This window comes from Lemur catta, chromosome 4 (assembly GCF_020740605.2).
Source record: "Lemur catta isolate mLemCat1 chromosome 4, mLemCat1.pri, whole genome shotgun sequence".
In the NCBI taxonomy this organism is placed as follows: domain Eukaryota; kingdom Metazoa; phylum Chordata; class Mammalia; order Primates; family Lemuridae; genus Lemur; species Lemur catta.
In genome coordinates, this window is record NC_059131.1 from 81,129,853 (window position 1) to 81,156,055 (window position 26,203).

A 26,203-nucleotide genomic window follows, 5' to 3' on the forward strand; every position below is an offset into this window, starting at 1 on the left:
GGCTGGGTGTCTGTGGGATGCGGGTCTTTTGCTCAGCTTGAAACCCCTGCAGGGGCGGGGAACTGCGGCCTTCTAGGTCCGTAAGTGCAGCCTTTTGACTGAATCCAAATTTTACAGAACAAATCCTTTTATTAAAAGGGGTGCAGCAGAGAAAGATGAAGCTTTTCTTGCCTCCTTTGGTGCTGAGAAAAGAGCAATCCTGAAATCAGAAGGCCGAGGGTTCCCCATCGCAGCGGCGTGTTCTGAGTTGCTGGGGGAGGGGGTTCAGTAAATGAGGTAAAGAAAATTGTGTTGAATGATCGTTGGAAATCTGGCAGCTTTTGAGACTAAAGTCCCTGAGAAACGGGAATCAGCGGAAAATGATTCGGCTAGTGTGTGTAAAAACATTCCGGAGCCCAGACCGCCTGTGATCTGATTCTACCTGCTACATGTAGGTGTGGGGCTCGGGCAGGTTCCCTTCTCTCTGTGCCTCGGGTCAGTGAGTGAAGGTGACCTGGCACCTACTTCAGAGTCCTTTTCAGCACAGAACGCGCTGGTCTGTGTGGAAGGCCCCGGGCAGTGCTTGGCCCCCACGTGTGCTATTTAGGGGGAATTACTACAGGGGGGACCCTGTTGTCTCGGTGGGGCCACGGAGTTTGCTTGCTCCAGTGACGGGCCGTCTATTCCTTTAAAATGTTTTCCGCTCTCAGGGCATCTGTACACACCCCCAGGACACAGAAGCCCCTGGGAACAGCCAGGCTGCGCGATCGGCCCCAGCGTGCTGGACGGCCGCACCAAGTAACCTTGTGCTGTCTTCTGCTTCCAGAACCTTCCCCAGCTTCCCTACGGCAAAGCCCTCTACAGCTACGAGGGGACAGAACCTGGCGACCTCAAGTTCAACAAGGGTGACGTCATCATCCTGCGGCGCAAGGTGGACGAGAACTGGTACCACGGGGAGCTGCGGGGCTCGCGGGGCTTCCTCCCGGCCAGCTACATCCAGTGCGTCCGGCCCTTGCCGCCGGCCCCGCCCCAGGGCAAAGCACTTTATGATTTCGAGATGAAGGACAAAGACCAGGACAAGGACTGTCTGACCTTCACCAAGGTGAGGTGAGCCCCAGGGTCAGCCGATGGCCTACATGGCCTTCGGGCCACCCAGCTCTTCCCAGCCAAGCGCTTGCAGCGTGGCGGCAGCTTCCTCCCCAAGTCCCCGGCGCACGATCCCGCCTCGCTCCCTGTGCCTCCTAAACTGGGCAGTGGTTGTTTTTGTGGAATGACATGAGGTGGCACAAGCTGGCAGGGGACCTCCAGGTAACGTGAGCCACCATCAGCATTGGAGCAGGACCGTTGGTTAACCTGGGTTGTGGTTCTAAGTGCTGACTCAGGCGAGAGGGGCTCGTGAGGGGAGACTGCACAAAGACCCTGTTCAGCTTGCAGGGAAGGGGCAGCTGGGCCCACATCAGTACATCACAGCCCCATCCTCCAGGCCACCAGCACAGGATGGTCCAGGCATGTGAGAGGCTGTGGAGAGCCCGGGTCAGACGACATGGTAGCAAACTAAATAGTGCCAACCAGGAGCCATCCAGGAGAGCCCAGCGACCCGCATGGGGCCTGGTTGCTGGCTGTCCTGCAGTTCCCATCGAATAATTATCTGTGTTGAAGGCCACACTGGCCCATTGTCTTTACGGCTGTCCAGGGTTCCAAGGGACATAGTTGGAGCCTGGTTTTTTCTACGGGGGAACCAAAGCTCAGAGCAGTTTCATAACTTACCCAGCTGCTGCTGTGTCCTGCTCCTTCCTCCTTCCCTCCCTGCACCCCCCAGGTGTAAATAACAGAGCGGAGTCCTGACTCAAATCTCTGATGTTAACGCTCACTTTCTTCTCACTTCCCCACACGGGGGATTCTTCCCTCGAGTGGGGTCCTCATGTTCCTTAGATGCTGAGAAGTCCTTGTGGTTTTCTCGAATTTGGTCTCTCTGTCTCTGTCTCTCTGTCTCTGTCTGTCTCTGCCTCTGTCTCACACACACGCACAGTTGTGAATAACAGAGCTGGAATTCTGACTCAGAGCTCTGCCTTTACACTCTGAGAGGCCATTGTTGCTCCCCCGGCCCCTGTCTGCTGGGTGAGGAACGTGGCCGTGGCACCGTGCTCTCTGGAGGGCTGCGGGAGTGCCGAGCACACCACTTTTGAACAAAATTGGCATGTCCTGTGCACGGCTGCTATTTATGTCTTGTTCTATTGTTCAGCCTGACAGTGAATAATCTATTTTTCATTCAGGGCTTTAACTCTTCCTTCCTTCTTTCCGTCAAGGTGTTCTGATGCTAATTCCCATTGTCATCAAGCTGGTGCAGCTTCCCGGGAAGCCAGCACGGGGCCTCTCTGTCCCTCTCCCTGTCAGCCTGGGGGCGAGAGTGTCAGGCTGCTTCTCTGCCCAGCGGACTCTGGGGAATCTCACTGAGAGAGGACATTTCTGGGGACCATGGTGCTCTTTGATGTCACTCATGACCAAGGGCAGGGACCCTGACCTCTTGTGTCCAGCGGGGACCTTGCTAAGGAGACAGACCCCTAATGGCTCCAGGTCCCTCCAGGCTCAGACGGCTCCGGCTACAGAGCACAGGCCCTCCTCGCAGGGCCTCAGAGGAGGCGGCTCTGCGGTCAGGGGAACGTGCTGTGAACGACAGTTGCGGGGCCCTGGGGCCTGCAGGCAGGGCCAGCTGCTCCAGGCAGAAGCAAAGGCCTGCCTTTCCTAACACCACCATGCACCCTGCTCCACTCCACGGGCCTCTGCCTGGGACACTCGACTCCAGGATGAAGGCCAGAGCCCACCAGATGGGAGGACAAAGGGGCATTTACCTATTTATTTCACAAAAATGTACAGGGCCCCGACTCTGTGCGGGGAACCATGCTGTGTCTGCAGGACAGATGGACTCGCTGGAGTGTGCAGGAGACAGGTCAGGGGCCAGCGAGCTGTGCTGGGCCACCCAGGAGACAGACACTAGGCGTTTAGTGAGGGCTCCGGAATAGTTAATGATAGACTCTCATATTCCATATTTTACAAGAAACCTGGAGGTGGGTGTGGTCACGCAGACTCCATGGAAGGTGACCTTCGGGTTGAGATTAAGGGGCAGAGGCGCCAGCCACAGGCAGGCCCCGGCATCTCCTGTTACAGGATGTAGTGGCTGTTCCCACGAGGGGGTCACAGGAGTGGAAGTGTCATATCACAGATTGTTCAAGGACTTTCTTTTCTTGAATCCTGTATGTTAATGTGGATAATCAGAAGCCCCTGAGGTGTGATTCTTAAAGGGGACCATGCTGTGACACCTCCACCATGCTCCATGTCACCTTCCCACCATGCCCATGTTGTCCCTCTGACCTTCACAGAGGGGGGCTGGGCGGGGGACGCTACCCCTGCTAATTGTCCCGTCCTGCTGCATTTCTCACTTCTAAACGCCTCCGGATAAAGGCTCTAAGGGACATGGGCAACTCCTCATGACTCTCTCGGCTCAATTTCTACTTCCTTGCTGGCACTTGCCTGCTGTTTCCCTCCCACACTGCGTGTGACCAGCTCACTTCCCCACGAGGCTGAGTTGCACGAGGCTGGCTCTGACACCTCCCTGTGTGTCGCGTCTCAAGGGACCACTGGTTCCTGTGCTTTGGTGTGGGTGCTGGTTCCCCTCCAGGGAATGGTTTTGTTGTTCAGATATGTTCCATTCGGAGTCAGCAAGTAAAGAAGGGGTCTCTAAAAACCACGGGTGGTGCCAACCTCCCTTACAAACCATCATTGTGGTGGGACTGATGGAACTTTAAAAGGCATGAAGTAGAGGGATCAAAGAAAGATTGTTACCTTCAATGTTGGCTTTTGAACAGTTCTGTTAAAACAGCATTAACTATAGTCATTCCGAAAACCAAAGTCTTTGTCTTATTTAAGAAGAGAATGAATAATTACTTTGTATAAAGCAGCTTTAAAAAAGGTTATTTTATAACTTCTTAGTAGTCTCAGTCCAAAAAGCTGGGCATGTGCAAATAGAGTAACCAGAGGCCAGAAGAGGGAGCCCCGGGGGGCCTGGATTTGAGGGGGGGGCTGCAGCGAGGGCCCCGCGGCTAGCTGTGTGACTTCAGGAAGACACTTATCTTGCTGCACTGGGAGCGCCAGGACACCAGTGTCTACTCTGGGGCGTCGAGGACCACGTGATGTAAGTAAAGAGTTGAGCTTAGGGCTTGGCACACAGGAGGGGATGTGAGTTCCGTTCTCATGGCTTACTCCGTGTTCTCATTCCATTCAACTACAAGATTCAGCAAATGTTTCATTGCCCCTACTATGCCATGTCCAGTTCATGAGGACATTGTCATCACCTTGCTAAGTAGCTGTGTTTGCTGTCAAGGGGCCCAGGCAGCCCTTAATACTCAGGAATCCTCAAAGGCCACTGGATCACTTTCACACCCGACCACAGCAGGGCCCTGAGGCTCACCATGTCACCCTAATCCCTACTGGGTATGTCACATGGAGGAGCCACAGGGCTTGGTGGACACAGCCACTGATCTATCCTAATCCTCATCTCAGCCCCTGCCCGCTCGCAGCTCTCCAGGGCCAAAGGCACGCTTCGAGTTGGCAAACCCTTTAAAAAACACCTCCACAATTTGCCCGACCTAGTCAGACTTTAAGGCCTTTCCACGTGAACTTCTTATACTGTTGAAGGTTTAATCATCATTTCTCAAAAGCATGGGAATTATTTTCTTTGTGAATTAACTGAGCATGAATTCCAAACTATGCCTTCTGATCCTAGGTACAGAGTTAGAGGGATAAAAATCAAATATAGACAGAGTTTGGGCTTTAGAGTCAAGTAGATGCAGATTCAAATCAGGATGCTTTTCTTTAATAATGTATGGTGACTTTGCAACATTTACTTACTCTTTGAGTCTCTTTTTAGACTATAAAACGGAGTTGATATCAGGATTACATGAGCAAAGGCATTCAAGGAACCAAACTCACAATAAGCATTTCAATAAATATTTGCTGTCTACCCTCTCCTTTTCTTCCTGTTTCAGGAAAAGTTGCAGTCCCATCAGACAGCACACGTGCATGTCACTATGTTAGCCCAGAATACTCGCAGGAAAATAAGCGTCCTTGTAAGGCACGCACTGCGTGGAGAGCTGAGAGTGGCCAGGACTAGTCTGCTGTGTGTCACTCGCCTGGAGGCTAAATCGGGACAGGATTACCCGGGGGGAATGGTGTCCAGCTCCTGTGTGGAGGCCACAGTCCCCTCCCCAGGGCCAGCCACCGGGCAAGCCTCCCGATCCGCAGTGTCATCTCTGCTGCTCCCTGAGTGGGAATGGGGACACTTTTGGGGCTGAGAAGACTGGGGAAAGCCTCCGCTTCATGTCCTTTCCGTGTCGTAGCCATGAACCAAAGTGGGATAAGCCCACGGAGAGGCGGCGGCTCCCAGTCAGTCTTCCCCTTCTTGAGCACCTGCCTAGGCTGCATCTCCCGGGGTTTCAGAGAAACCCAGAGGGCCCAGGTCCCCTGCGTGGGCTCTTGCATCGCACATTCCTCCTCCTGGCCACCTCTGTGCTGGGCAGTGCCCTTGCCCAGCCCCTTCTGACGTCAAGGCGGAGCTCTCAGAAACCGCAGGCAGTAGCTTTGATTTGCAGGCAAAGCATGGGCTCTACCTGAAGATTTGCCAGGAAATATTTTCAGAACCTACGCAGAATGCGAGCTCTTCTCTCCTGGCCCCTGGTCACTGCAGAGGCCCGGCCTGTTTTTCCCTGGGTGCTTGACCAACCTCTCGAACCTGTGCCACGTGGAGCCTCAGCTCAGGGCCCTCAGTGGCTTCCCACCTCCCTCGAGTCTCCCAGAGTGGCTGCTGTCCACAGACCCGACCCGGCCCAGCGCCCGGCTCCCTTGCAGGCCTCATTTTGCCACTGGCCCCTGGCCCACGTCTGCCCTGCTGTGCCGGCCTCCTGGCGGGTTCTCTGTCTAGTCGATCCCACTAGCTCCCCAGGGCCCCTTCCCTATGGGCTGGGACACCCCACAGCCCTCTTCTCCATCTGAGATGTAGGTGTTTGTGGTCACGTGGCACTACCTCCCCGGGCGAGGTCGTGGCCCACCCCCTGCCCACCCCCAGCACCGGACAGTGAAGGGCGCCTGGGGGACGTGGAGGTTGAGCGCTCTGCCGGGGGCAGCAGGCCTGTTGCTGGGAGCATTCGTGTCTTGTCGCCCAGGCTCCGTGGTCTGCTTCCTCACTCCTCAGACATTTGTCAGCGCTGGGTTATGTTCCCAGTGCCAGGCTCGGTGACAGGGATAGTGAGGTGGGCACAACAGAGTCAGAGTCCTGCCCTCAGGTGCTCACGAGCCACAGGCAGATGGGCAGGGTGAAGGATTGTCACCTGCTTGAGTCTGTGTGCAGGCAGGGTGTCCCAGCTCCGAGAGGGTACACCCTCCGACCTCTGACCTCTGTCCTTCCACCCGTGGCCCATCCTGTGACTGCAGATTCCCCTCAGCCCTGAGACCCCCCGAGAGCTCTGCCTCTGCCTGTCTGTGAGCAGTCCCGGGCCCCCAGCAGCCTCTGGAGCAGATGGGTAAGGACCGCGGCCAGCCAGCCGCACAGAGGACACGGGGCTGGTCTGCTTTGCGGGGGACTGATGGCAGCTAAACGTTCTTTAGGAGCCTCGCCGCAAGTGGCAGGTGGCTATCAGAGGCACAATTTTGTGCTATTTTTACAACAAAAGGCTTGAGGGAGTTGCTGAGCTTTTCCTTTTTTAATTTAACCTTCTCTTGTGAAACAGAGTGGTCCGGCCCTCTGTCAGTGGTCGGCCTGCGTGCTGCCAACGGGCGCTGTGTGTGTTGGGGCGCTGTGTGTGTTGGGGCACTGTGTGTGTTCGGCTGGCGCAGCTGGCAGCCCGCACCCTGCAGGCCCCAATGCTGAGGTCAGCCAGCGGGGCCAGGGCCTTCTCTGGGCTCTGGTTCATTACAGGTGCTTGGAAACCACTGACTACAGGTGAGAGGACAGTGGAGAAGCTCAGGTGGTCTCGAGGAGCACAGGGCTGTTGACTACCCATGGCCCTTTGGGGTCGGTTTTTATATGTGATATTGCACACAGCTTGTTTAGGAGAGGGAAATTCCAGGCGCTGGGATGTTGGTTTATCCAGAGCTCCTGAGGGAACTCTCCAGGGTTTGCAGTGATTGTGGCATTTCAGGCTGAGCCCTCAAATACTTGATATGTGAGCTGTGACATTTGCCTAGATATACCCTTAAAGTGGTGTCAAAGGACTGCGTGTTCTGCCAGCTACCTCCAGGGACACCTGGGAGGGACAGGGAGGTTGCATGTCAGGGCTGGGACCCGCAGCCTCTGTTTGTCACAGAGGCCCGTCTGTTTTCGTGGCTCTCCTTTTCCCCAGGTGGAAATGAATGCACAAACTTTGGAAGACTCAGGTAAATGAGTTAAAAATGCAGTTTAAAGGTCACTTATAGACTGTGAGCCCTACCATGTCACCTGAAACCTTTGCAAATGTATTAACCACTATGCCTTGTGAAACATAACCACACGACAAGGCAATATGGTTTTTTAATAACCGTTTTATGTTCATAGCTGAGACTTACAATCATTTAGGACCACCCTGAGACCACCTGAATACAAAGGAGAGTCACTGCCATATGGCAATGGCATTTGGTGTATTTGCAAAACTTGGAAATATCAGGGAACAGGGAAAACAGCATATGGAAGTCTACTGGCCCACAGTGAGTAGTGAGCGCTTGACATAAAACCTGTACATGAAATTGAGTTTTGATCTGAAAGTGAAATAATGTCATGGAAACAAGTTCCATTCATAAAATCCTTGAATGCTGCCATATTGGCCCAGAAACCTGACTATCAGCAAAGCCTGCAGTGTCTGGTTTGGCTCAGTTTACTCACCTATGTCAAACGGGTTGATAAACTAAGAGTCCCTGGCCAAATCCTGCCTGACACCTATTCTTGTAAATAAAGTTTTACTGGTACACAGCCATGCTCATTTATTTGCATATTGTCTATAGCTATTGTCATGCTACAATGGAGAGCTGAGTAGTTGGCCTGCAAATCCTGAAATAGTTACTCTCTGGACCTTTCTAGAAAAGGTTTCCTGGCCTGTGACATAGAGCATAGTACTACGGGGACCAACGGCACAGATGTTGTCCCTGCATGGTCCCCTCAGCATGGCTTTGTTCTGCAGCCAGTGGGAGCCCCATATTCAACATATGCACCTGCTAGGAGAGAGAGAGCAGAGAGCCCAGGGGACGTCCTTCTCTATGAAGCAGCAACTTAAAATTCCTGTCCAACCCATGCAGATCAGCCTTGCCGTCTTCCTATACAAAGCCGGTTTAGTGTTTTGAGGAGGGGGCATTTCTCCAAATATGAAAGATTCTGTGAGTACATATTTCCTCTTTCCTTGTCCTTCTGAAAGCAATGGCTCTGGATTTTTGAAACACAACAACAAATCAGAGACCTGATATAATCTAGCCATGAAAAGTTGGCTGTTGTTTTCCTGGTCCTGCTGTGGGACTGAAGAAGTCATCATTGTTGCCAGAACACACCAGATTTCATGCTGGTAGCCCTGACATGCTAGAAGGGAATATTTTCATTGCTCAGCCCTCAAATGTTCCTCATTGGGGGCTTGTCCCATTGTGGGAATTTGGGTTAGAGACAGAGCTGGGGGAAAACTTCCTGGATGATCTTTGGCAAAGTTAGGTATGGAGAGTGCTGGCCCCCTGTACCCCGGTATTCTCCGGGCCCAGCCTCCATGCCGAAATGGGTGCCAACCAATAAACAGGTGCATTCTGAATCCTGCCACTGTCCTGAGGTCCCAGCCAGCACAGGAACCAGAATTGCTCCCATCAATATCTAAGCCAGAACAGACACCTGCCACCAGGTGCCACCAAATCACAGCTGGGTCCACATTGGACTTGCATCCTGTAGCCAGAAGAAGCTGTGTAGGTTTCACCTGCCAGTTCACTGACCTCACAGTGACACAGCAGTTGACATGTTTGGATGTGGGGCCTCGCTTACTGCAGTATGGTGGATTTTAATGTACTTTCCTTGATCTGGATGGTGATCATCTCTTTATAAGCGCGCCCCACCACCCTCTTGGAAGAGGATAGTTCCCCACTCAGCCTAAGGCCCTCCCAGGGCTTGGCCCTTAAGGGGTGCTCGTATGTATTGGCGGCTTGATGAGGAACAGGTTGGCCCTGCTTCGCACTGGGAGTGATGACCAGTTCCCTGGCCTCCGAGGTGACACCTGTCTCTGGACAGCCCTGTCTCATGGGGGAGCCCTGTCTGCCCCTCAGTGACTGGAGCCCTGGGCACTAATCGCAGCCTCCCGGTGCCCCCAAGAAGCCTGGCCCTTCAGAGTGGTAATGATGCCAGAGCTTAAGTCAGCAACCGTGGCCCCTCAGTGCTCTCATTTCCAGGCTCGGTGTCCCGTCCCCTCCTTCCCTGGCAGGGTTTGACATTGTTCTAGGCTAAGCCCGTGATGCTCAGCTTCCTCAGTGCGAATGCCCCTGTGGAGACTTGCTGGGGCTGAGTGCAGTGTTCAGGGTGTGCTGCGACACGTCCACACTGCATGCACCATTACCTTTTTTAAAAAATCTTTTTGTTATAAGATTTTATATATAATATCATATATAAGATGTTATATTACTATATAATATCATATATAAATATGCCAAAAAGTGCACTAATCATAACCATGCAGCTTGATGACTGTCACAAACAGAATTCATCCTTATAATCATTCCTCAGTCCCGAGTGGCAGGACCCTGTGCCTCTGCCCATCCACCCCCGGCCTCCCCATGTCTGCTAACACCATAGGGGAGTTGGGTTTGTTCTTGAACTTCAAATAAAGGGACTCATACATGATATAGCTGTGTGTCATACTTTGTTTTCTTTCAATATTACATTTGTAAGTTATACCCATGCTGTTGTAGGGCACTGTAGTTTGTTCATTTTCATTGCTCTATGGTGCTATTAGCTTTTTAAAAAATAGACTTTATATTTTTAGAGCAGTTTTAGGCTCCCAATAAGGTTGAGCAGAAGGTACAGAGATTTCCCGTATACCTGCCCTGCCTCCACACATGCACAGACCTCCCGTTAGCAACATCCCCCCCCCCCAGAGTAGGGACCTGCATTGACACATCGTAATCACCCAGAGTCCAGAGCTGACATTAGGGTTCACACTGGTGACAGTGTGACTTTGGTGTTGCACATTCCATGGGTTTGGACGTATGTATGATGATATGGACCGACCATTACAGCATCATACAGGGTAGTTTCACTGCCCTAAAATCCCCTGTGCTCTGCCAGTTCTTCCCTCCCTCCCCTCTAAGCCCCAGCAGCCACTAATCTTTGCTTTTCCTTTTCCAGAATGTCTTACAGTTGTAATCATACATACAGTATGTAGCCTTTTCATATTGGTTTCCTGTGTTGTTGTTGTTGTTGTTGTTGTTGTTGTTGTTGTTGGAGACAGTCTCATTCTGTCACCCAGGCTGGAATACAGTGGCACAATCACAGCTCACTGCAACCTCCAACTCTCTGACTCAAGTGATCCTCCTGGCTCAGCCTCCTGAGTAGCTGGGACTATAGGAATGCACCACTACACAGGCTAATTTTTTCAATTTCTTTTGTAGAGATGGGGTCTCACTGTGTTGTCCAAGATGGTCTCAAATGTCCAGATTCAAGTGATCCTCTCACCTTGGACTCCCAAAGTGCTGGGATTACAGAAGTGAGCCACTGTGCCTGGCCTGGTTTATTTCACTTAGAATTTAAGTTTCCTCCATGTCTTTTCATAGCTTGATGACTCTTTTCTTTTTATCCCTGAGTTACATTGCATTGTCTGGTTGTACCACAGTTTGTTTATCCATTGACCTTCTGAAGGACATCTTGGTTGCTTCCAAGTTTTGGCAATTACAAATAAAGCTGTTTTAAATGTCCATGTGTAAGTTTTTGTTTGGAAATAAGTTTTCAGCTCCTTTGGGTAAATACCAAGGTGTATGATTTCTGGATTGCTTGGTTAAAGTATATTTTTTTTTGTAAGAAACTACCAAACTGTCTTCCAAAGTGGCTGTACCATTTTGCCTTCTTCCCAGCCATCAGTGACAGTTCCTGTTGCTATATGTCCTCACAAGCATTTGGTGCTGTCAGTGTCCTGGATTTTGACCATTCTAATTAGTATGTAGTGTGGCATCTCATTGTTGCTGAAATTTGCATTTCCCTGATGACATGTGATGTGGAGCCTATTTTCATATTCTTTTTTTTTTTTTGAGACAGAGCCTCACTCTGTTGCCCAGACTAGAGTGCCGTGGCATCAGCCTAGCTCACAGCAACCTCAAACTCCTGGGCTCAAGCAATCCTCCTGCCTCAGCCTCCCAAGTAGCTGGGACTACAGGCATGCACCACCATGCCCGGCTAATTTTTTCTATATATATTTTTAGTTGTCCATATAATTTCTTTCTATTTTTAGTAGAGACGGTGTCTCGCTTTTGCTCAGGCTGCTCTCGAACTCCTGAGCTCAAACAATCTGCCTGCCTCGGCCTCCCAGAGTGCTAGGATTACAGGCATGAGCCACCACGCCTGGCCTATTTTCATATTCTTATTTACCATCTCACCATCTGTATATCGTCTTTGGTGAGTTGTCATCCTTGGTGAAAGTCTTTGGCTCATTTTTTAATCCATGTTTGTTTTCTTATTTTTGAGTTTTAAGAATTCTTTGTGTATTCTTGGTAACAGTCTTTTATATCATTGTCATTTGCAAATTGGTTGGTGGGTTTTTACTCTCAACACTTTATTTCACTCCAATCTTGCTTGCATGGTTTTGAAAAGTCAGATGTAATTCTTATATTTGCTCCCTTGTAGGTTATATGCTATTTTTCCCCCCTGCCTTCTTTCAGGATTTTTTCTTTATCTTTTATTTTATGTACTTTGAAAATGATATGCCTAGGTGCAGTACTTCTAGCATTTATTCTGCTTATTGTTCTCTGAGCTTCCTGGATCTGTGGTTTGGTATCTAGCAATAATATGGAGAAATTCTCAGTCATCATTGTTTCAAATATTTCCTTCTATCTTTCTTCTCCTTCTGGTATTCCCATTACATGTACGTAATTTCCTCACAGTTCTTGCTTTGTAGTTGTCCCACAGTTCTTGGATATTGTTCCTTTTTTTTCTTTCTGGTGTTTTTCTGTTTGCCTTTCCATTTTGGCGATTTCTATTAAGATATCCCCGAGCTCAGCAATTCTTTCCTCAGCTGTGTCCAGTCTCCTGAGTCCATCAAAGGCATTCTTCATTTCTGTTACAGTGCTTTTGATTGCTAGCATTTCTTTTTTGGTTCTTTCTTAGCATTTCCATCTCTCTGCTTACATTACCCATCTGTTCTTGCATGCTGTCTACTGTGTACATTTGTGCCTTTAGTTATTAATCATGGTTGTTTTAAATTCCTGGTCTGGTAATTCTAACATCAGTTGCCACATCTGAATCTGGTTCTGATGCTTGCTCTGTCTCTTCCAACTGGTTTGTTGTTGTTGTTTTGCCTTTTAGTATGCCTTGTAATTTTTTCTTGATATAAGACATAATGGACTAGGTAAAAAGAACTATAAATAGGCCTTTAGTGATGTGGTGGTAAGATGGGGGCAGGGGTGTGATGAACATTCTGTAGTCATATGATTAGACTTTTGGTAAGCCTGTACCTCTGGACTGTGAACTTCACCAGTGCTTCTCAGTTTTCCCCTTTCTCTCTAGGTGGAACAGGATGGCTACAGTGGGCTGGAGTTAGGTATTTCTCTTCCCCAGGTAGGTTAGGCTCTGATAAAACCCCAACAGGTGAGGTTCTGGTTAACTAGCTTCTCCTGGGGGCAGACGTTATTAAGAACAGAATACTTTGGCGGATTTCAAAACAGTCCCTTCCCCCTTCTGCTGCCTCCCCCTGCCAGATGCATGAGGTCGTTTTTCTTCGATTTTCACTGTGAGGACCTTCTGGGGCTCCGTGAGGTACAACTCACAAAGATGTGGGCCTCCCAGTGACTGGGTGCCCCTGGAGTTTTATCTGTCAGACTTGTCCGCACTGAGCCTGCAGCATGGATCAGTTGTGGTTCAGGTTTTTCTATCTCAGCACTGGTTCCTATGGGGATTTCTGCTCTGGGAAGCAGTGACTCTCTGCACACTTCAGTGTTCTTAGGATGGAGTTCCTAGACACGGCGTTCTCGGGTCAGAGGGTGTGCAGGCCTCCATGGCACTGATGCTTTATAGGAGTCACCAAACAGCCCACCCTAAATTTCCATCCCACCAAAACAGGGAAGTCCCTGTTCCCTGCACACTGGCCAGCCCCATGAGAGGCTTCGTGTTCATCTTTGCTGATTTGACAAGAAAAGAACCAAAAAAGAAAGGAATCTCTTGTTTAAAATTGTATTTCTTTGATTACTAGTCAGCTATAACATTTTAAACTGTGTTTAATGGCAATTCACTTTTCTTCTTTTGTGAGTTCCCTGATTTTGCTCTTGGCCTCTTTTTCTTTTAAGGTATCTGTCTTTTTCCCCCACTGTTTTTTAGAGTCTTTATTCAGTAAAGATATTCAGCCTTTGTCTCTCATAGATCCTGCGAGTATTTTTCTACTTTATTTGCCTTTTTGTTTTGTTTCTGTAATTTTTAACCTAGAGTATTTGGTTTTGCTGTACCCAAATCTTTGTTATCATACCTGGAAATACCGTCCCCAGTTCAAGATTAAACATCTATTCTTATCTTCTTCTTGGACATTCAAGGTTTTTTTTCGCTAACATTTATGCCTTTAATTCTTATGGAATTGACTTGGCATATACGGTGGATTAGAGATCTAATTTTTTTTAATGGGTAGCCACCTTTAATCACATTTTCTAACTGATTATTACTGGTATATGGGCCAGCCAATGATTTTTATGTATTCATTTTAGAATTGGCAGCCTTTCCTAAGTTCTTATTTATTCTAATTTTTAGTTGTTACTCTGTTTTTCTAGGTAGAAAATTGTATTCTCTTCTTTCTAATATTTATGCTACTTATTTTATTTGATTTGATTTCTTTGGCTCTAATTTCTAAACCAGTATTAAGTAATAATGTAGATATTATGGTATTTTCTTTTTTTTCTTGCCAAAATTAATCTGGTATTTTCTTTTTAATTTTTACAAAATTAAATGTTTTGCACGATATTTTGCTATTGCAAAACTCTGACTTATAGGAAGCCTTTGATTACCTTTCCCTTTGTGTGACCAGTGAGGTCTGAGGGGCCCCTGCGGCTGATCTGAGCTGGGCACTGAGCTTGGGACCCTGCCGGTCATGACCTTGAGAGGTGAGCGAGGCGTGGAGGTCAGGGGTACCTGTGTGCATCTGCCCCTAGGACAGAACTCCACAGTGGCCCTGATGGTGATCACAAATTCGTGACGTCACAAATCGATTTGTTTGGTGTTTTTTAAAGCCAGGGAATTGGGGGAGAGGACAGGGAAAATGAGGGGTGGGACTGCCTCTGGCTGCCCGACACCCTGCCCTGTTCTCCTGAGAGGGGCAGGTTTGGAAGTGACCTTGGAGGAACTTCCCAGTACAGAGCGTGCGCCGGCTGTTCTCTGTGTGTTCTCGGGAAGACGTGCCCAGCTCTGCTAGACGTTATCTCGCGTCAGATGAGCACCCCAAATGGGGCGGTCCCTTGGCTCACAGTGAAGCAGCTTCTTGGATAATTTCATGAGCTTCACCAGCCTAAAACCTGTCCCTCTGAGCCTAAGGGCAGCCTGCAAGTCACGTATTATTGCTTCCCTCCTCAGCTCCTTAGAGTCACACTTAGGCCAGCTGGTTCCCCAGATTCCCGAGGACAGATGACAGGGAGGTTTTGATCTAGGGGAAGGTTAGGCAGATGGGCCTCGAGGGGGCTCTGAAATGCACCCTGGCTGCTGAAGGAAGGACGGTTCTGGGAGAGGGATGGCGGCTAGCCAGAGTCCCCTTGGTGTGGCTGTCCCTGTGGCGGGACAGTCCTTTCCCCCTTGACACTTGCTGCAGCCGTGTTGTTTCTCTTTCCCCAGGGTTCCTCTCTGGTCGCTTCCTCCTATTAATCCCCGTCTCTACCAGTCCTTTCTCTGCTCCACCTCTCCTGCCCACGTCCCCACCGGGGGTCTCTGTGGTTCCCATCACCTGCGAGTGTCCCAAGCCTTTCCTTCCGCACCACCTGCCTGTCTACCAGCCGCAGCGTCCTCCTTGCTCCGTGCCGCTCCCTTCCTCCTCCCGTCTGTTTCCACTGTGCATTTCCACTTGGTATTGTTCAATATGCCAAAGAATTTAAGAGCATTATTCAAAGCTTTATGTAGCCACGACTCTAAATAAATGTAGCTGGAGTGGGTTATTTTTTTGTTCTTTGATGTAGCCAGAACCTTAAAACATTTTATACTTGGCTGAATTTGTTTTTATTCCAAGTATTTTTATTTCATTGAATAAGTAATAGGAACATGAGTTTTAAAACACTAACTCTATTATAAATTGCCGAGCTTTTCCATCTGGGGGTCGCTGCAGCTAGGATTAATAGCGCCAGCGAGAAGGAGAGTGCCCCTGGGTGAGGGTGGAAGGGTGGACCTTTCACGTGTCAGACATCTGAATGGACAACGCACCCTCTTAGAACCATTCCCAGAATCTTTCCTCAGCCTCCCCAGCGCTAACCAGTCTCTCATTTCCTTTGTGTTGTGCGTGTCCGTGCGCTTGCACACACGGCGGCCCTGGAACCCCAGGATGAGATTCTGACCGTGCTGAGAAGAGTGGACGAGAACTGGGCGGAAGGCATGTTGGGGGACAAGATTGGCATCTTCCCGCTCCTGTATGTGGAGGTAAGGCCGTGCAGATGTGCCTCCTTTTTTCTCATTGTTTTTTGCCAGGCAGGGGGTGCCCTGACCTCGGAACCCCTTTTCTAAGAGAGAAAACAGCGTAGGTGAGACAGCTGCCACGTGTGGGTTTGATTCAGATCACTGGGGCGATGCTGTGGGAACTGCTTGGCCAGTTCTGAGTGGTCAGTCCCACGCCCAGGCTGCAGTCATCTTGCTGCGTGGGCAATGACACAGGCCCTGTGCAGACCTCCCCCTTCTCGTGGGACACCTGCACCTGGCACCTGTTTTTCCGAGACTCACCCAAGTTCTGCAGCTCTTGTCCCCAGCCCCGGAGGAGAAGAGCCCACCCTGAAGGCAGCGTTCCCCTCCCGCTGTGAACAGCCGTCTTCAGGTCCTCCTTGAACTCTGGATTATTGGGCAGTTCGGCTAACCGAGAGTCACTAAAGCAAAGGTGGCTCAAAGCTAATCTGAGACTTGTTAATTTCCTATCTCTTCTCTAGGTCTCTAGTGAGTAAGTTTGGGCAGTTGCTGAGCAGGGAGCACCTTAGCACATGGGCTGTGCGTGTGTGTAGGAGAATTTGCCCACGGCACGTGTGGCTGCCGTGCGTCAGTGCAAGGCCACACGTGTATGTCATGAGATGACCACATGCTTTCATCCTGTAACCACTGGTGTCATCCCATAAGGACCGTTGCAGATAATGCTTCCCGAGAGCTTGCTCATGCCAGACGCTTCCAAGTCCCTGCTCATGGTCTCTTCTCAGTAACACTGGCACATGCAAACTGCGAGTGCCCCAGCTTTGCAGACGAGTGCTGTCACGGCAAGGTTGTGTGGCGTTCCCAAGGCCCCACAGCAGAGGAGCAGCAGGGCAGGGCTTGAGCTCAGGAGGTTTGGCTGCAGACCTAGCCCTTCGCTCTCCTGCCCCCTCATCATCTCCCACTAACGAGCGGCAGTTTACTCAGGTCAGCACAGGGTTCCACATGCCGCCCGCCCACCTGGCACAGGTAAGGGCTTAAGACCTGGCAGGAGCCCACAGGTGACATAGCTGTCTTTACCACACCTACAGGGTGGTGTGTGGATGCTGGGAGATATCTGTTGCCTACAGGATGAAGTCCAAATGCTCTAGCCTGGCATTCAAGGCCCTGCGCAGTCTGACCCTAATCTGCTTTGCCAGCCTCATCTCTCTCTCACTGTTTCCTCTTCCCCAAACATTCTGGCCAGGGGTTCTCTCACATTTGCTTTGGATAAGCTGCCTGGGAGATTCTGAGACCTTCCCGCAGCAATGACAGGAGGTCCTCACACACACACCCCTCTCTAGTCACTTGCATGATTCAAGCTCCGCCCAAAACCTTGTAAGTTTCCATTCGTCTGTGCACTTGTTCAGCTTTCTTGTCCTGATGCTGAAGATCAAAGAACTTCATGTGTGAATACCACTGACAGGTTGTCTAAAAGTCAGAAGTCGGAGCTCTCAGACATTTATAGCCAGTGAGACTTTTTTATCCAGGCGGAATCTTACAGGGATACACAGAGACACATACAAGCATGTTCACAGAAACGTCATTCTGGCAGCCCCTAATGGGAAACCACTCGAGTGACCATCGGCAGTGGACGGCTGTGTGAAACACGGATCTCCGCACAACGGACTCCCCAGCAGTGGAAACAACAAAGACTACAGCCTTCAAACGCCTGGATGAATCTCATAGAGTTATGAAAGAAGCCAGGCATAAAAGAGTATATGCTGTATGATTTTTTTAGGAAGTTCAAAAGCAGGCAGAACTCGTCTGTGGGGACAGAAGTCAGAGTGGTAGTGACTTTGGGGGATTCTGACTGAAAGAGGCAAGAGGTAGTTTATGGATGCTGGAAACTTAATATCTCGATCTTGGGATCAGGTTCTGCCTCTGCTCCTAGGCACAGCCTCCTTCTGCCCACCTGTGCTTCACGGATGAGAGGCCCTGGATGGCCCCTGAGGCTCAGAAACAGGCCCTCCTCCTGGGGGCATCCTGGGACAGGGGCCCACTGCCCCTCTGGACCCTTCCTGGGACAGCTGCCCATGCAGTGCCGCCCTGCGCCGGGCCATGGATCCATCACCTGGGAGCCTCGGCTCTGTGACAGACTCGTGGGCACTCAGCCACGCTGACACCACCCAAGCAGGTATTTCCCAAGACTGGGTCTCACTGTTCACTTATGGATGCATTTTGCAGAGCTGAGCTACAGAGGCAAAACCCATGTTGGTCTCACCATGTACACACCCCGAGGGGTGGACCCTGGTGGATGGGAAAGGCAGACTCGGCCCAGACTGCCTTCCCCGTGGGAGGTGAGCAGGCATTTGAAGTCAGAGCTTGGGTCTGCTGCAGCTTTGTGTGGGCATCAGACCCGCACGCCAGGAGGGAGCCAGGGGCTCTGTCTTGGGCACAGTTTGGAGCGTTGTCTGTTCCCTGGTGCTCAGGAGGGATGACCTTGCCCTGGAGGCATAGCTTCATTCATGCTCACATGAGCTTGGGCACACAGAGGTCTCTTCTTCGGCCGCTCCAGCTGGGACCTGCGCACAGTGCAGGAGCACCCAGGTCTGTGGGCAGGCGTCCAACAGGGGTCCTGCCAGCACACACCTGTCCCGCAGGGCTGAGGGCCTCCCACCTTGCCTGGCCTCGGGTTTCCATCTGTCGGTGTGGGCCAAGATGCTCAACCTGGGGTGGACCTTGAGAAGTAAGAGGGAACGTGCTCTGCGAACAGTGTGCTGCTGTCCCTCCAAGGCTATGTCTTTGCCTGGGCTTGTGGGTGGCACAGTGAGGTGAAGGGCACAGCCTGGCCTGGCCTTGTGTGGCTGCAGCTGCTGTCTGAGAAGGCAGACCCTGTCTCTGGAAATATCTACACTTCCTGCTGTGTCCTCTAGAAATAGTCCTCTCCCCACCCTCTCCACAGCCCCCACGGCCCCCACTGCCAGCTGCCAGAGGCGTCCACCCCATGAGCTGGGCCCACCAACCCTGGGCCCCGAGTGTCCGCACGGTGCTGGCCGAGCCTCCTCCCCACTGCCTGTCCAGCTCCCCTGCCTGTGGCCCTGGCCACTGTCCCACATCCTGAGCCTGCCTCCTTGTTCCTTTCTCCCACCAGTTTTGGAAGCAGTCACCCTCCAGTGTCTATCCTCATGCCAGGACCGAGGGCACAGCTCCCTGATACCTGCCCGTTGGTCCCGCTGGCCGGGCAGCGCCCTCACTGGGAGCCTGGGCTGACCCTGCCGCAGTGTCAGGACACAGACAGGGGCAGACAGGCAACTCCGGTCCAGGGGATGTGACAAGACTTAAACCCACATGCTCAACAGGGCCTTTCTTCTGGGTCTTTAGCCCTCGAGAGGGTAGAATAATCTGTCATCATTTTGGTTTTTCAAATGCGCTTGTCCTCATGGGAGTGTGAGTGATTCATTCTGAGAGAATTCCTCCCTCTGGGGAAGGGGCCACGGTGCCACCTGCAGTGGTATGAACGCACCTAGGGTCACGGGGAGGGCTCTGTCACCCAGAGTCCTGCCCTGCCTGTGGCGTGAGCACCCACCAGAGCAGCACCCAAGCCTGGCCTCCTTTCCCAGGGGCGCCATGCCCGCACGCCTGGCGTCGCCCTCAGTGGGGCGTGGGCTTCAGAGCAGAGCCAGCCGGGCCCAGCTCGTTTGGCTTCACCGCACAGCAGAGGTGCCGTCTGTGGCCAGTGTCTCCACCTTGTCAGGCTCAGTGCCTTCCCTCGAACCAGGGCAGTGACACGAAGGTAAGAGTCACCAGCCCAGGCTGGCAAGTGTCGGCCCATGAGGACTGTCCCTTGGTGGTGGCGTCATTGTCGTAAATGTTTGTGGAATGAAAACTGCTTATCAGTCCATTCGAGTGTTTGTTGAATATCTTTGTGCCATTCCTGAGCATCCAACACATGTGGCCTTATGTGGCTGCCTGATTTTTAAAGGCAGGCGATGCCCCGTCTCACTGCAGGCAGTTTCCTGCGCTGAGGTTTGCAGTTGGATCACGTCAGCAAGACAGGACAGGGATGTTCAAGGTGTAGACACTCAGGCTGCAGGACGGGAGGGAGGCTCTCTCGAAAGCTGTCTGCAGGGAGCGCTGGCAGGAATCGGCCTCAGGGAGTGACCCACAGACGGGACACAGGCTGCCCTGGCGTGCTCGACGAGTCTCGGTTGGTGGCTTGCGTGGAGACTTAGAGGCATGTAGCAAACCTGCCAGTGACTCTTGTGAGTGAGCAAAGTCTCTCGCGGGGCCAGAATCTAGACCCCAAAGACCGCAACAGGCTGGAAACGCGGTCAGAAAGAACGCCGGAAGGTAATAAGCACAGGTGTCAGGTTCTGCTTTCATGTTGACAAAGTCAGCTGTTCAGGTAGGGCGATGGTGGGCCTGGACCTCAAGGAGTTAACTGAAATGGACCTTCAAAGTTACTGGATGATACGATAGTGCTTTTTTATCGTGAGTGGGAGGTTTAGAGATTAGCTGCTCTCTGCGTGGTTGGCATGTGCACGGTGGTTGCCTGGATAGGCCCTCCCACGCACACCCTCACCCCACACGTGCACACGGAGTCCCTCGGATCCTTAAAAGCATCCAGTATCCCATCATCTCTGGCAGCAAATGCAGGGAGTCTTGGAAGCCCCTTCTGAGGTTCCCCCAACATTCTCCTGGGAAGAAAGAAAAGGCAGAGGCAGGGTGCAGAGTCCTGTCCCAGCAGCCGGCCCCCTCTGCCAGGCAGCTGTACTCGGGGAGTGGACAGAGCTGTGCAGGGGCTGGGCTGTTTGGCTGCCGGGTTTGGCTTGGGGGGAGGTCAGGAGCCGTTCCCTGGAGGGGAAGCTCTTCACCATGTAGTATTTGATTAACGCTGTGACTGTTCGTGCCATTTCCGCTGACTGCTTCTATTTGAGCTGCTTTTCAGTGGGGCATAAGTGGTCACATGATCCTTCTCCCCACTTGGCTGATGAAAATCATGAAGCCAAAGGTGTTGGGAGGGTGAGTAAGAGCTGGGCTGGGCTGGGAGGGGCTGGAGCACATGGGGAGCCGTCGGTCAGGGCTGGGAGTGGAGTTGGGGGAGGCCCAGGGTCCGCCGACTCAGAGAAAGCACCGTCACAGTGGAAGCCGTGGTAAGATCACCCCAGGATCGCAAGAGAAGGAGCTGCATGGGGCAGAGCATTGTGACTCTGAGGAGCCAGACCCCAGCCCTGTGTGGACTCGGCACACGTGTGCCTCCATTCCTGTGTTGAACAAACTCCGTGTGGTGTTTGCTGTGCTATTTATAGATCCTGGAAAAAATAATGGCAGTGAAAACTAAAATCCTGATTTAGCCAAATAAATGTAATACCCAGAAAAGTAGCAGACGTTGCTAATGACGGCCATTTCCCTCTTGAGAGTCCTTATCTTCAGTGCCATGGTAACGTGCGTCGTCAGACAACTTTGTTCCAAGCCTCAGTCTGTTGCAGCGTTGAACTCAGTTCTTCCTGCGCATGTAGCACGGTTGTCTCCTTGTTGCTTCTCAGTTTTTATAAAGAGAGGATATTATTTTGAACCTCTGCCCCAAACATGGTGTTGAACCGTTTGGTAATGACTTAGAGGACGACCGACAGCTCTCACTGGGGACAGAATGACTCTGCCGTTGTTATTAATCGTGCGTGTTCCGTGCTGTTTCAATACGTGAACAGCTCTTCTGTGAGTTGGACTTGCTGTCTCATGATGTCTGTTATTTCCTCACTTTGGTCTTGTGGGTTTTTAGCCCTTGACTGGGGCAGGCAGGATGTTCTCGGGGAGGAAGGCAAGGAGAGTGTGACTTCTAATGAGGGCCACAAGACAAGGCCCCTTTCTCCTCCTCAGCGCCCGCCAGACCCGTCTTGTTGCTGGTCAAGGTGGGCAGACCTGCAGCTGTGTGCTCCTGGGTGAGGGGCTCGTTCCTGGTCACTGTCCTGGTGTCTGCCTCCCCTCCTTCCAAGGACCCCTCAGCTTCTCAAAGAGGAGCCCCGCATGTCAGGAAGCCATGTGGGTAGTGGGAGAGGGACTGGTTCTCTGCTCCCAACTGGCTTCTGTGCCCCTCCGGGTGCCCACCTGAGAATTTTGGGCGGGGTCAGAGCGTCTTGGACTCTTGGTCTCGACTCTGGAACCGGGGGCTGCGTGGGCTTTATTGAGCGGTTTGATGCTTCTGAGCTTTTTCCTGCTCCTTTGCACGCCTGGTAATTCTGATTGGATACTGACTTTGTGAATTTTACCTTGTTGGGTACTGGATGTCTTTGCATTCCTGCACATATTCTTGAGCTTTGTTCTGGGGTACCGCTAAGTTACTTAGACACAGTCATGCTTTGAGGCTGGCCCTGAAGCTCCATTAGGCAAAACCAGGCAGGCTTTTATGTAGGGCTAATTTCCCTACTGCCGAGGCTATAACCTTCTCTACTCTGTGCCCCATGATTTATGAGGTTTCCACTCTGGAGGGGGATGCAAGCTGTTCCCAGCTTCATGTGAGCTCAGAGCTGGTGCTGCCTTGTCCTCGCGGGCAGACCTTTCCCCAGTCTGGGGGTTTCCTCATGGGAATGCACTGATCAGAGTCAGCTGGAGACGCGAGGGGCCCTGTGCCGATCTCCAGCTCGCTCGCTCCCTTCTCCAGGGCTCTGGCCTGCAGTCCGCGGCCTCCCCAGACTGCACGCTCCATCCTTGCAGTGCAAGGAGAGGCCGGAGAGCCCAGAGACGACACCAGAGCCCACCTCACGGACTCCGCCTCTTGGAGATTACTGTCCTGTGCTTTCCGATGTCCCATGTCTGAAAACCATGTTTTATGGATTTGTTTTCAGTGTTCAGGGCAGGAGGGTAAATAGGACCCCTGTTATTCCACCTTGGCTCACTGCATGTTACCAGTGATGCTTTAGGAATTTTGAAATAAAGGTCAGAAAATTAGAACACAAGGTATTTTTGGTAGAAGAGAAAATCCATAGGTCAGCTGTGGTTCTCCAGTGCTGAATCTCCCCAACTTCAGTGCCAGGAGTAAATAATCCAGTTTTTCCTTAGGCGAGGAACTGACAAAGTCTTTGAGGCCATCATTCACTGGGGAGCCTGGTTCTGACACGCTCCAAGCATCCCCCGTGTCCCGCCCTCGGGGTGAGCCAGTGGGTTTGCTGGTTCCACAGCCGGTGTTTCCTCCACTCCTGCCAATCAGGCGTGGCTGCTGCCTCCTCAGTTCACCCTCAGGACACACTGAATATGCCACATTAGAGGTGATGCGGAAGAAATGGGAAGGAAACTACTCAGGGATTTCTGCCAGGTAACACTGGGAAGAGACACAGGTTTGTTAGGAGTTCCACCTTGTTGTTCTTGTCGCACGTCCTCGTCTGTTTCCTACAAGCCTCTGCAGCACTGGGTAGCCTGTGACCCTCCACCCCTTGGCGTGCAACTAATCGTGCTTGCGTTTCTGTGTCCAGGTGTGGGCTGTGCCTCCGTGAAAACTTAGAGCACTCCTGAGGGGTGAAGCACCCTGGGTGAGGAAGGCCAGAGGCAGGGACCCGTGGGTGGGGACTGCCCACAGGGCGTCTCCTGGTGTTTGCCCTTGTGTCTGCATCCGAGCAAATTGGTCTGGGAGGCAAATTCTTAGACCTTTCTGGGAAAACAAGCACCATGTTCTGCCTTCACCAACAACCCACTGTTCCCCTCACCCTTCAGTAGGATTAAGAAATGAGTGAAAGCGTCTCGGGGTCTGTGCATCTTCCTGCTGGGATCGGATCCCCAAGACGTGATCCACACATGCACGTGTGTTATCCTGGGTTGTTGTTTTTTGTTTTGTTTTGGTTTGGTTTTTGCCCCCAACAAAAATAGTAGGTACACAGTTACCACCTTGCCCAGATTTCTCTCTTCTTTAAGCTTCTTGAACTACCTGTGAGAGCAACATCTTGTAGCATAGTATCTTACATTCCACAGTTGCTGAGTGTCTTGTTGCTGTTACTGTTTTGCTTCCCTAACTGCCCTTCCGAGCCAGACCCAGAACATGCAGTTCTTCCCCTTCTTGGTCCCGGCACAGTGCTTGGCCCAGGCAGGCGGGCAGTGGGGTTGTGGGCCAGTGGTTTCCAGAACTAATCAAGTATGGGGAATGGCCCGCTGACCATTTCTGAATGGTCTTAGCTAGGCGCTTTCAGCATGTTCTAGAATGCCTTGGCAGGACTAGTAAGTCCTCGGTCCTCACCCACAGCCCAGAAGCTTCTGTGGGGACGGTGACAGCCCTGACTGCAGCCTGAGAGTTTTGGCCACGAGCGGGGCCCAGGCCCAGGGGAAATGGAGCCTCAGGCCGTAGTTTGTGAGGTTTGGTCGTACCGGACCCAACGCAGCCAGGGATCCCTGCCCACAGCGTGCCCTGCCTCCTGCATGGGGGGCAGCACACCTCGTAAGTGTCCCTGGGGACCTCGAGGCTGGAGAGCCCAGGTGCTGATCCAGGACCTCTGAGCCCCTGCCTCAGTCCTTGGCGCTGGTCCTTGGCACTGCAAGGAAGTGCACACGCAGACCGGTGGTTCCCCTCTGCTGACTGTTTCAGTAATTAGGAGCGAACTCTGTGTTGGCTGTAAGCGGCAGTGTGGGACACAGCGGTTCAGGAAGGGTTTCCCCCACGCGGTTTACCAGCGGGATTTAGTGATGTGCTTGCTGAGGGCACAGCCCTGTTTTGGATCTGAAGCCAGTGAGAGAGGCTTCAAGGAGCCTCTTCCAGAGACCAGCAGGGACAGAAAACTTGTCAGCCCAGGGGCAGCTGCACCCGAAGTCGGCCTTGGGACAGGCTGCATCCAGCCACTCACCTGGGGCCTGGGGGAAATGACAGCATGCTGACGTTTGTCTACACCATTTTCACCTCAGGCCCCAGCTGTGTTTCTTCCTCACCACGACGCACGCACGGCTCGTATGTGCAGTAATACTCCCACAGGCCCCGTAGGTCAGTCGTGGGGTTAATTTCTCCCACCTTGAGCCCCCCGCTGGGCCCTGTGGCCCCAGCGTGCCCTGTCCTCCCACGCTCCGCGCCCAGGGCACCGGCTCCCCAGACCCGGCCTCTGCAGACCGCCTTGGGCCCACTGTGCAGACGCCTCCAGCACCGTGGCTGTCAACGCGGTGCCTGGACTTGGCACCTCTCTCCACGTTCCACGTTCTCATCTTCTCACCTGTGCCTTTCCTGTCCGAGCAGCCAGGCTGTGGTTGGCAAACCTTAGTGAGCATCGGCGTCACCCAGAAAGCTCCGGGCCCAGCCAGGGAGAGCCCGCTGCGGCGGGGCCAAGCTGAGGCTGGGGCGGAGGTGGCTGGTCCACAGGGCACACGGGGCAGAGCTCACCAGGCCCCGCACCCCCCGCGCCCAGCCCAGGGCCTTTCCTCGTCCGCCACGTCTGCGCTCTCCACATTTAGCACACGCCTCCCTCCTCCGGCTGTGTTCCTCCGCCACAGTGACCTTGAAACAGCCCCCCTGTAACCTCAAACCACCCACCGCATCCTGGCTCCTGCCACCTCACCCTACACACGGCGTCACAGTCCTCTCAGGGACCTTCCCGTGGAACACTGCCCCGGCACATCTTCAAACGCTTCCAGAACATTCTTACATCCATCTGCCATCTCATCTTCAGAACATCCTGGGGAGAGGGGATGCGCTTCATTCTCCTGGCGACAACCCGCGGCCAGCCCCAAACGGGGCCCACAGCGATCAGGGGTTCCATGCCAGACTCTGAAGTCAGCACCACAGACGTCCTCTGCTCTCAGGAATGCCAGTGAGGAAGCACTTTGCGGCTGGGTTGCAAACCCTACAGCAGTCTGACCTGCAGTGTCTCTTCCCAGCGACCCTTTTGTGGATTAACATGTGGACCACAGTCTTCCAGGCTCACCTCCTTCCCGAGTCTTCCGACCACAACCGTCTGGCGGGAGGGTGTCTCAACCCCATCCACATGTAGAGAAGTTGGAAGGAAACTTGTTTTGTCAGATTCCCCGCAGCCCCGAGGACGGGCCTGGCCTGGCAGAGATCTGCCTCTGAGGCCACCCCCTCCTCGGGCAGGCCTCGCTGGTGGTTGCAGTTTTCCAGATGTGAGATGAGAGCACACGTAGGCGTGGAGAGATTGGCATCTGGGTGCCCATTTGGTGACAACAGAGAGTTTCTTGGCTGAGGTCCAGGGCTGTGTTTACTGCAGAAGGCACGGCACGTCCAGTTTTACAGCCGGAACCAAATATGCCCATCTGGAGTCCCTGGGGGTCACAAGGGTCTCTAGCGTCTTCGTTCCAGAGGAGACCAAGTCTGTGGGGGGACGTGTCCTGCAGCTCGGAGCTGCTGCCTCACCGCTGGTTCTAACTCTTCACCGTGGACTGTGACCAAGATAACACTCCGGCCACTTGGACGCATGCTGTGCTTGTCTTTATGTACCTCTGCCGAGT

The 26,203-nt window shown here is 52.4% G+C and overlaps 1 protein-coding gene across 2 annotated transcripts in view; it reads left to right on the plus strand.

Annotated features, from left to right (window-relative positions):
* The window catches only part of SH3RF3 (SH3 domain containing ring finger 3), a 321,276-nt gene that overhangs the window by 184,693 nt on the left and 110,380 nt on the right, over positions 1-26,203 (plus strand). For both annotated transcript variants that reach the window (XR_006734811.1, XM_045550375.1), the window contains exons 2-3: positions 806-1,081; positions 15,728-15,823. Coding sequence is in view for 1 of the 2 variants with exons in the window: in XM_045550375.1 (XP_045406331.1) it covers positions 806-1,081; positions 15,728-15,823 (372 nt within the window). In the remaining variant the exon portion in view is untranslated. The remainder of the gene's footprint in view (positions 1-805; positions 1,082-15,727; positions 15,824-26,203) is intronic.